General features: G+C 41.0%; 1 protein-coding gene across 1 annotated transcript; it reads left to right on the top strand.

The window, feature by feature from the left end:
* Nucleotides 1-472: 472 nt before the first annotated feature.
* Nucleotides 473-10,948, top strand: LOC128328357 (histone PARylation factor 1). The gene is made up of 10 exons (XM_053258263.1): nt 473-584; nt 801-862; nt 1,011-1,178; nt 1,803-1,962; nt 2,870-3,059; nt 4,065-4,163; nt 5,176-5,326; nt 8,270-8,357; nt 10,251-10,423; nt 10,664-10,948. The coding sequence occupies exons 1-10, from the start codon at nt 491-493 to the stop codon at nt 10,793-10,795; spliced, it is 1,317 nt and encodes a 438-aa protein (XP_053114238.1). The 5' UTR covers nt 473-490; the 3' UTR covers nt 10,796-10,948.

The following is a 10,948-nucleotide window of genomic DNA, read 5'->3' as shown; positions in this document are numbered from 1 at the left end:
GGCAAAAGGGGAAACTTTCCCCTCACCCAGTCGCCCCCCTTCCCACAGCTACTGCCGCCCTCGTAGCAGCTGCAGGGAGCTACTTTTAAAACTTTTTAAAAAGTATTTTTGCGTATGGGCGGCAAAACGATTAATCCGCCCCTGGCAATGCCACGCAATCCCAACTTCTTCAGGCAACCCAGAAGGATACCTTTCCCTCCTCAGAGACGGGCAGATTAACCGTCACAAGCCTAGACAACTCTGCTGGATGTAAACTTGCAGAAGCAATGAGGGCAGGAAAAAAGAACAGTTTATCTGCCACCCGTATTGCCAGACCATACATCTTCATATGTGTTCTGTGTTGTAAGTAGTCTGCCTGGCTGTTTCAACTACCGTAATTCTTCTGAATACCAAGGTGCTAATTTTGAAGCAGGTCGGAGAGGATACTTAGGAGCTACTGTGTCTACTGCTGTAGGGAGTTTGTTATTCCATGACTGCACCCAGAGCGTCAATGGAATCACCGGCAGAGCCAGCTGGAAACCCTTCCAAAGCTTCTTGGAATCTTTTTGGGTCCAACAACCTTCTCCAGCGGACCAGCCTAATAGGTCCTTCACCGTCACGCCGCTTACTCAGCTTGACTGGCCCATAGACTTTAAAAAGTAGAGTTACAGTGAGAACTTCGGCTTTGGTCTCCCTAAAAAACCTCAACTCCCCCCCCCAAAAAAAACACAACCCATACGTTTTTACACTAAATAAGAGCCAAGTTCAAAAGGGCTTGAATCGATGACTTTGCTGCTACTTTTTTCTCTTTTTTCTTTTAGAGGCGAGAAGGAACAGCTGCTGCCCCATAACCAAACTCAGGCGTTCCCCATTGTTCTCTGTGGTGGGTACCTCTTCTTTTGTGGTGGCAGGGAGAGGGAAGAAAGGGAGAGGGTTGTGTGAGGGGCGGGAGGGGAAAGCTTTAAAGGTACGTGGAGATCTCTTCTGTCAACGGAGCTGTTACTCTATTCCTCTTCTGTCTCTATGTCAAGCAAGGACAGTTCCTGGGCGCGATGACGTCACGGGGACGCGGCCTCGGGAACGCCTGCGGCCGCAAAAGGCGGGATGCTGCGGTTGCGGACCCGGTGGTGACGGCGGGAAGGAAAATGACTGGAGGTGGGAAGCGGAGACCCCGGGCGGCCGTGCAGGGGCTGGAAGAGGTATCCGCGCCATCCGCCGAACCCCTGGGGCGAGCCTTCCTCAGCTGCCCTTATGTCCTTTCCTCTTCTTCTAGGCGCAAGTCCGCAGAAACCGCTCTCTCTGCGTTCAGTTCTCAGCCCAGGTGCTTGTGGAATCATGAAGAACGTGCCTCTGAGAATGTGCAGAGCGCCTCTCACGTGTACACGCCCTAGCAGCCACAGCAATCCACGCGTATCTGGGATGAAGCGTGCAGGGTTTCTCGGGACAAAGGTGGAACGCGGAGCCAGCTTTCCGGCAACCCGAACCCCGCCCTTTATTTTTTAGATCTACCGTAAATATAGGCTTTCTTCCCGGTTCTGTCAGCTGAGTCTGATAGGGGATGCCTGTCTCGCCTAAAGGACCTCTTGATCAAAGATGTGCTTCTGTTTCCTCTATAGAGGCCTGATTGGTATCACTTATTCAGTTATACGTTTATTCGGTCATTGACCAGCAAACTCACTTATTCAGTGCATTTGGTTTTGTTAAGTTTCTTGATTTTTCCTAGTTTCTCCTCTTCCCTCACACATTCCTAAAGTATAAAAATGTGAGTTTGCTTCTGGAGTATGGGTTTAGCATAATAAAATTGATTTTCCATTTACTGGCAGTGTGAAAAAACTAAGGAAATGAAGAAGAGGCGATCTAGTGAAGCAGATATCCCTGAAGACCTACGCCAAGAGGTAGAAAGTTGCTATCTGCTCAAGATGCCTGAAGACTTCTATCACTTCTGGAAATTTTGTCAGGAACTGGATCCTGAAAAGCCATGTGGTGCGTTCAAAATACCAGAGTTTCCTATCTGATACATAATAAGATGTCTAAATATACAATTTCAGCAACAAAGTTGTAAAATAAGTTCTGTCTTTATTTGAATTTAAAATCCAAACACTCTTCCAAATGTAATGGAAATTTATGATTTAAATCGTTTATTTTTAAAATCTTATCTACATACTGCTTACATAACTCCATTCTGCAAACAAGAAATTTGTTTTACACTTTATGAAACAAGTACCATATCTTATGGGGAACATGCCGTATTCCACCAATATTCAATAAATGTTATCCAGTTTGTGGGAAACTATTTTTAAATGAAGTTTGCTATACCAGATCCAGGGTACTCACCAAAGAAAAGTATAGAGCTGCTCCAGAGTAAATGGCTGTTTATTTCAGGTCATCTTGTATGTTATATAATGTTCATAGATTAGTGCCCTGATTCTAAAAGCATAATACAATAACTGCTTATGGTTTTAGCAGAACATGCTTCTGTGTTAGGTGTTTGGAATTGCAATGTGGTGAAGAGAAATTATAGCACTACACAGTTGGACCTCTATAATTGGACCTCTAGATCAAACATTTAAAGTGTCTGCCTCAGCCTAGTGTTTGAAGTAGAGTGTCTACTCTAGCAATACTTTAAAAAAAAGTTATGGAAGATATATCCTGCATCCTGGCTTATCATTAAACACTCAAAGGATACTTGGTATGCATGCACCTAAAGCTCTTCTGTGAGACCATTGAAATGGTCTGAGAGTATAAAAGTAAACCTCAAGTAGTGTATATGGGCAGAGATTCCTTTATTCAAGGCTGTTTTTAATTCAAAATGGGGCGTTTTTTATGGCTTGGATCTTTCTCCATGAGCACAAAACTGTAAAACTTTATGATTTTTCTGTTGTTTTTATAGATGCTCTTAAATCAAGTATTGGACTTGAGCTAGTTGGGCCATATGACATTCTTGCTGGAAAACACAAAAAGACTAACAGATCAGGAGATGTGAACTTCAATCTTCACTGGAGGTTTTTTTATGATCCTCCTGAATTCCAAACTATTTTCATCGGGGACAACAAAACACAGTATCATGTGGGATATTTCAGGTAAGAAATGGATCTGTCCTGGAAAAATATGTGACCATGCTTTGTCCCTTGTATCTTTGCCATTGCTTTCGGATACACACCAGGCATAGTTGATTCATACTTTAAAGTGTTTCTTTCCAGAACAAGATATGAGGCTGAGGGCCAATTCTCACATAACATTGGTACCTGTGGCAACATTTTAAATCCTCTGTGTCCAGTCAGTTGAAAAAGTGGCATATGACTATAATATCATTAGGTGTCTTGCAGGAGTGATTCTGTTTGGGAGTTCAAAAAAATATCAGTTGCCTGTGGAAACTATCCACAGCCTGATTTGACATGCATTTTCCATGCAAGTTCCCACTGAATGACTTCAAAAGCCCTCATGTGAATGTCAGATGTTGTTTTGTAGTTCATCTATTGTCCCACATTCGCTTAGGTGGGTATCCCGCAAGAAGAGAAAGTTCCAAAATTTGCTTATATGTCTGGTTTGGGAATTTATTGCTGAAGAAGTTCGTGTCAGATAAATAAATTTCCTAATATTTTCAGCATCTCACTCCACACATTATTTTTAATAACTTGCTAGCCTAGGAAAGATTTCTCGGGGAAAATATGGAATGGTTTTTGTGGTAGGCTTATGCAGTAAAGAAAGTACTATTGAAATTGGTTAACGTGTGTGATTATATTTATATTTAATTGTCAGTTTGAAGTGTTTTGTTTTGTTTTAAATTTGCCTTGTAAAGTCTACTCTAGTGTCTGGCAGTCTTGCTTGGGTCACAGCTTTCCTGAACTTAAAAACACAACTTAAAGAAGAAACTAAACACTTCTAATCTCACAATTGAAAGATAAATGTCTCTGCAAAACCCTCAGCAAAAAATAGGTTCTCCTATTACTATTTTTATGCCTTTTGATAGGAAGAAGAGTATTATGTGCTGGAGCCTTTTGCACAATAACTTAAATAACAAATATGTACTTTTGCTTGGTTACTAAAATTCCTGAAATTTTGTGCGTGTGCATTTTATTTTATAGGGACTTACCAGATGAACTACCAGTATGGGTTGGTGAAAATGAAGCAAAGAGAGGCTGCATGATTTCTCAAATTGGTGACAATGTATTTGCTGCTGTGAAGTAAGTTTTAGCTTTCCCCCCCCCCTGGGCTTGGGTGAGGGGGCAGGGGAGAGATCCTCTGGGGCAGATTTGATGAGATGCAAGGTTTCCAATTTTGAACTGGAAAACTTTCTGGAAAGTTTTGGAAAGTTTTCACATGCCAGTTTCCCCCTAATTTGTATAGAATTTGCATTAATATTTTTTCCAACACCCCCTCCCCCCAAATTTGGCATGTCATTTGACCTATTTATAGATGGGTTTTAAAAAAAAATCTCCACCACATTAATTTTCACACTGTATATTAGTTTTTAATCCAAGTAATTTATCTGAAATGTTTAATGGAGGGGGTGAAGGGATCAGTAAAGACATTTTATGTGCTATAATGGTTATACTGACAAATTCAGAGCTTTACGTGGAAAGGAATTTTCTTAGAATACTCAGTCAGTAAAACATATGTACTGGACTCTGATTAGGAGGACTTTTTGTTGTTTTATAATGTAGATAGGTCAACATCAAAGTCTTATGAATAACCTTAATTCTGTTTATTATTTTTAACTACAAGAGTTGATTGTGTACCTGTGTGTTTTATTAAGAAGAATAATAAGAATAAGAATAATTAATAATTTGATTTCTATACTTTTTTTAGGCCATCATGTGAGCATTTACATATGAAACTATTATGAGGTTACTAGTCTTCCATGTATTCATCTGTTAACTGTTTCAAAGAACAAGACCCTGTTCATGGAACTCTCTGTGAAATGTTACAGTCATCACCTAATGATTTGTTTCTTATAGAGGCACTCATGATCATTTCAAAAGACTATTATTGAGCACACAGAGTGTGGCTTTGGAAGCTGTCATTTGGAATTTTTACATCTGAAGTTAATTTTATAATGAAAGCCAGTTATATTTTATGAGAAAAGGGTTGATTTGCTAATGAAGTCAGATTAGATTGTTTGCAAGACCAAGAGAACACATTATGCTTTTATAATTCTAGAGAAAGGGACTGATAATCATTTTTCCTTTGTTTCAGATTATTTTTGTCCAAAAAGCTTAAGGAATTGACTGATAAAAAGAAGAGTGGTGTTTTGAAAGAGATAGATGAAAAGCTAACCAAAACAGCAAAAGAATTGGGTTATTTGCTGGAGCAAAAAACGATGAAGATGAAACAGAGAGATAAGAAAGTATGGCTTGATTTATTTCCAGATCAAAAGTAGAAAGAACTTTAACATGCAGATGCTTTTTTCCTGCTTAAGAGTCCATCTAGCACTAGTCTCATGTAAGCTTGCATTGTAACAAGTAGCAACCAAAATTCAAGAAAACATGTTTAATCACTTTTTGTAAAGGAAAATGCTCTCAAGTGGGTTGCTTTAAATGTACTTACTGTTTGTCTAATTATTGCTGAAATTGAATACAAAATACAAGGTATATTGTGACTCAATTGTTAAAGCTATATGAACCTTAAACTATATTCAGTGCAAAGAATCACTTTCTTGGCGGCATCTGAAGACAAGATAAGAGTATTGTTATAAAACTGTCAGAGGTAACATGTGAGTTGGCCACTGATTTATAATATTTTGAAGATGAACAACATAGAGCAATAGCTTTGAATTATTTTTATACACACACACACACACACACACACACACAAAGGCGTAAGCTAAACTGAGATTTAGTTAGCAACTGTAAGTATGGATTTAGAATAACATTGGACAACTCTGTAAAAAATTTGAATATTAAAGTGTGTAAAAGAAAAAACTTTGGAGCTGGTACATAACAGGCTTCCATTTCAAACTGGCTTCCAGGCAGGCTATGGGGTGGAGACTGCCTTGATCAGCCTGATGAATGATCTCCAGTTGGGGATTGATTCTGTTGGTCCTTTTGGACCTGTCGGCGGCTTTCGATACTATCGACCATATTATCCTTCTGGAACGTCTGAGGGGGTTGGGGGTGGGAGGCACTGTTTTACAGTGGTTCTGCTCCTACCTCTCTGATAGATTCCAGATGGTGTCGATTGAAGAATGTTGCTCTTCAAAATCTGAGCTTAAGTATGGTGTCCCTCAAGGCTCTGTACTCTCTCCAGTGCTTTTCAACATCTACATGAAACCGCTGGGAGAGATCATCAGGAGATTTGGAGCTCGGTGTTACCAGTATGCTGATGACACCCAGATCTATTTCTCCATGTCAACTTCTTCAGGAGATGGCATATCTTCCCAGAATGCCTGCATGGAAGCTGTAATGGGCTGGATGAGGGAGAATAAACTGAAGCTGAATCCAGATAAGACAGAGGTACTTATTGTGCGGGGTCAGAACTCCAGAGATGATTTTGATCTACCTGTTCTAGATTGGGTCACACTTTCCCAAAAGGAACAGGGTTGCCGTCTGTAAGTACTTCTGGATCCACAGCTCTCCCTGGTTTCTCAGGTTGAGGCGGTGGCCAGGGGTGCTTTCTATCAGCTTTGGCTGATACGCCAGCTGCGTCTGTTTCTCGAGATCAATGACCTCGAAACAGTGGTACATTTGTTGGTAACCTCCAGACTTTACTTTTGTAATGCGCTCTACATGGGGCTGCCTTTGTACGTAGTTTGGAAACTTCAGTTGGTTCATAATGCAGCAGCCAGGTTGGTCTCCAGGTCATCTCAGAGAGACCACATTACTCCCTTGTTGATGGAGGTACACTGGCTGCCAATAGGTTTCTGGGCAGAATACAAAGTGCTAGTTATAACTTATAAAGCCCTAAATGGCTTAGGCCCTGGGTGTTTAAGAGAACATCTTCGTTATGTGCCCCACCGCCCATTGAGGTCACTTGCGGAGGTCTGTCTCCAGTTGCCGCCAGCTCGTCTGGTGGCCACAGGGAGACGGGCCTTCTCGATTGCTGCCCCGAGATTGTGGAATGCGCTCCCTGCTGAGATACGATCCTCCCCATCTCTGACTATTCTTAAAAAACATCTGAAGACCCATCTCTTCACCCAAGCCTTTTCAGCTTTTTAAAGTTGTAGGTTTTAATTTTATGCTGTTTTTAAATTGTTAAACTGTTTTAACCTTTTATATTTGTTTTAATTGTTTTTATGTCATTGTTAACCACCAGAGACAAAAGTTGGGCGGTATATAAGTTAGAGAAATAAATAAATAACTATTCCTACAGAAATCTAGATTATATTCAGAAACTATATGCAGTGCTATTTGCTATGCATGAAAAATATGTTATCTTAGCTAAACAGGAGCAAGACCAGTGGCAGGTGGTGCTGGGGATGGTGGTGGCAAGAGGTACCATTTAAAAAAAAGTGATCACTGGCAGTACCATTGGCATCAGCAAATTCTTGCAAGCAGCAGCTGTTGCAGCTCTGGCACTTACCTCGCCCATGCGCATGCTCAGAGACCAAGAGCCTTTTCAGATGGTGACTTTACCGCGACTTTACTTTGGGAGGGTGGGTGTGCATTCACATATCAGCCAGATCTAACTCTGCAATATTTCAGAGAGCACTTCACACACAATTCGGGGTTTTTCCTCCATAATGGAACCTAGCCCAATTTATGTCCAGGGTTGTTGTTTTATTTTAAAAATCCTCTTTTTGCATTGGAGTATCCCTTATGTCCCGAACTCGCGGTAAACCTGCGGTAAAGCTTGCTGTCTGAAAAAGCTCCTGGTGCGTGCTGGAGCAGCAGCAGTCACTGTGCAGGAAACCGGGCGGGGTGCCGCTGCTTGCAGCCGCTTGCATGTGCTGGCGTACCGCTGATGACCACTTTAAAGGTACCTCTCACCGCTCCTCCAGCGCTGCCCTCACCAACTAACACTGGGCAAGACAACGGAAAATACCATAGTCTCTGATATTCTATAGGTTAGAATGCCCAGTGAGAATTATGTTCACAGATGACAGTTCTTAGGAAATTACTTCTCATGTTTCTAAAAATTACAGATTTTGTTAGGAAAAGATTAGTAAACTGTTGTTCGACCATGGAGCTGATTGTTGCTCAGTTAAATGTAAAACATCATAGATGACTTCTTTAGGCCTCTTGAATGGCTCAGGACCAAGCCGTTTCAACTACGGTTTGGTCCTGAGCCTAACAGGCTTAAGGGCAGAATCTGGTGATCCTATTTGTCTGCCTGTTTCTCTTTTTCAACACAGGTTGTGAGCAAGACATTTCATGGAGCTGGTTTGGTGGTTCCTATAGATAAGAATGATGTTGGATATAGAGAACTTCCTGAGACAAATGGTGAGGTAACTTTAGATGTTCTGCTGTCAAAGAAAGTTAGATAACTAGCTTTGGTCAAGTTATAGCTATACAGAGAAAATGCCAAAAATGTATCATCATCAGTTTATGATCTACATCATGGGTAAAGTGTACTCAAACAAGAGATCTTCAATAATGGTTTGGCAAGAACAGAAGAGCCTCATGCCACCTTAATGATTAATTTTGTAATGATGCATGCTTTTCATGCCATAATAATTTTATTATATTGGGGGACTCTTATTCTGCAGTAGCAAAGCAGAAGACCTGGTTGCCATGCTGGAATTTACCTTTTAGTAAAGGAAATCAGCATTATGTTAATGATTCATGAGGACAGCACCTTTAAACATCTGTTTGAAAACAATCTGGAGTGTAACTAATTGATGTTTGCTTTTTTCTCTCAAACTGCTGTTCTCCCTTCTCTTAATCCAGTTGCTTTCAAACACTTTCCCTTTTTAGGAAAACCTTTCTGCATCAGCTTGTTTGCCCAGAAACCCTTGTGTGTTGCAGATCTCCAGGGTGTATTCTAGCTGCTGCATAGTGCAGGGGTGTGGAGTGGTGGGCAAGCTTTGTTATTAGGATCCAGTGGTGGGGAGCTGTTTGCACCACTGTTCAAAGTGCAAGGGGGAGAGGGAGATATAGTCACTGGGAGGCGAGAGGAAGAAAAATCAGATGGCTAAGAATGTGATAGGAGTTCTCTCTTTCAGTCTTTTCCCTAACCAGCATCCCCATGATGGTTATGCTGGCAGCCAATTGGTTTTTTAAGTGCTGCTCTGTAATGCCAGGTTGGTGAAGGGGAATTATTAAACTACTACTAGGTTTTGATCCTGGATAAACATGCCATCCTGGCTCTTGTCGCTGAGATCTGGGCCGATGAGGATGGTGGAGTTCATCTTTCTCTATTTTGTCTACCGGGTTTCTTAGTAATGCGGCAGCCTAGATTCAGTGGGTGGGAAGGAGTTGCTGTTGTGGTCCTTTCCAGGCATTTTGTCCAGTCAATTAGTCTTGATTGTATGAAACTTATGCTAACAGCCCAGGATAACTCTTGGATTCTGTTGGTAGTGCCAACACTACCAACTTCTGCTGAAGTTTTCCTACTTGAGCTACTGTTGGGAACTCTGATGCTTTTGGTCCTTGTGGACTTCAACATGCATTGTGATGGCCACTGTTCAGTGTTCCTCTGGAGTTCATGACCCCCATGACGACCATGGGGCTGTCTGTGTTTGTGTTTGGTCTCACACATGATTCAGGGCATACTCTTTATCTGTTATTGGGTTGGGCAGAATGAGAGTACCCTTGCAGGGCCCAGGAAACTGATAGAATTCTTTTTGTCATGGACAGGTCATTTTACCTAGTCACGTTAGACTTGAGGCATCTATCCAGCTCCACAGGAGTGGGAGACCAATTGTGATGGTACATACACTCTTTGAGGCTGATGAATCCTGATGAATCCAAATGGTTTTCTGACAGCTCAGGGTGACTTTCTTGCCAACATGGTTGTTGGTTCTGTTGGTGTCCCAGTTGCTTTATGGAATGGAATGTAGAGATGAACTAGGTGGAAAACACAATAGCTCTCAAGTGAGGCCCCCCCCACTCCAATTGAAAACCATAGATTTAACTTCCTCAACCAGCTATGATCTGATCTAACATAGTAACTTATAAACAATAGTTTCCTTCAACCAGAAATGTCTGACTCTTAAGCTCTTATTTCCATCATAATCTCCAGCACCCATTATTAGCAATTTGGCTACTTGCCCACGAGAGTCCCAGGTGTTAATACTGCTCCCTAGTAGTGAGATTGTCTTAATGCCATTGGTTTGTCTTGCATTTTTAAATGTTGCAATTTAGTTCTCATGTGATTTTTCCCCCCTTTTGTAGCTGGTCTCAAAAGAATCTGTAAAGCTATTGTAGATGCGCCTAATGATGACCAGAGACTGAAAGCCTTTGCCCCAATTCAGGAGATGTTAACATTTGTTCAGTTTGCTAATGATGAATGTGACTATGGAATGGGGTATGAACTGGGCATAGACCTCTTCTGCTTTGGATCACATGTAAGTCAAAACATTTTCTTTGCAAAATTTGTCATCCCTCATACGCGTGAATCATTTGTTATGGTCACAATCCTAAAACAATTCTACAGTAGTAATAAAGGAAGTAATCTAGCCAGCTGCTTTGGGAAAAGGTGGTTTCAAAAGGTTTGTGAAGGCAAGATTTTACAGAAACCAGAAGACGTGCATCAATGTACAATACATTACCAACTTCAATTATAACATATTTTTATTCTTTTGCAGTATTTTCACAAGATTGTTGGCCAGTTGCTTCCTCTAGCTTACAACTTGCTGAAGAGGAATCTATTTGCAGAAATTATTGAAGCTCATTTAGCTAACAGAAAGGAAGATAACGTAGACCAGCTTGCAGCATAATATAAATAGTATAGTGAAATACCAAGGGCCTAGGGATGGGGTGGGGAGTTGTGTTCATTCTGGGAAGTGTGTGTGTGTGTGATTTTGGTTTTTGTTATTTTGCTAAACAAATGTAGTTCCACATGTGACAAATAAACTTTTTTTTAAAAAATA

The sequence above is a fragment of the Hemicordylus capensis genome, chromosome 5 (assembly GCF_027244095.1).
Source record: "Hemicordylus capensis ecotype Gifberg chromosome 5, rHemCap1.1.pri, whole genome shotgun sequence".
NCBI lineage: Eukaryota > Metazoa > Chordata > Lepidosauria > Squamata > Cordylidae > Hemicordylus > Hemicordylus capensis.
The sequence above is the reverse complement of the archived record's forward strand: the minus strand, read 5'-3'. Positions and strand labels throughout refer to the sequence as shown.

Excerpts from the sequence above, each read along its gene's own strand:
- LOC128328357 (XM_053258263.1), top strand. The coding sequence starts at position 491 with ATGGAATCACCGGCAGAGCCAGCTGGAAACCCTTCCAAAGCTTCTTGG. Across the intron at positions 8,358-10,250 it reads AGAACTTCCTGAGACAAATG|CTGGTCTCAAAAGAATCTGT; the intron begins GTGAGGTAACTT and ends CCCCTTTTGTAG. Across the intron at positions 10,424-10,663 it reads TCTTCTGCTTTGGATCACAT|TATTTTCACAAGATTGTTGG; the intron begins GTAAGTCAAAAC and ends ATTCTTTTGCAG.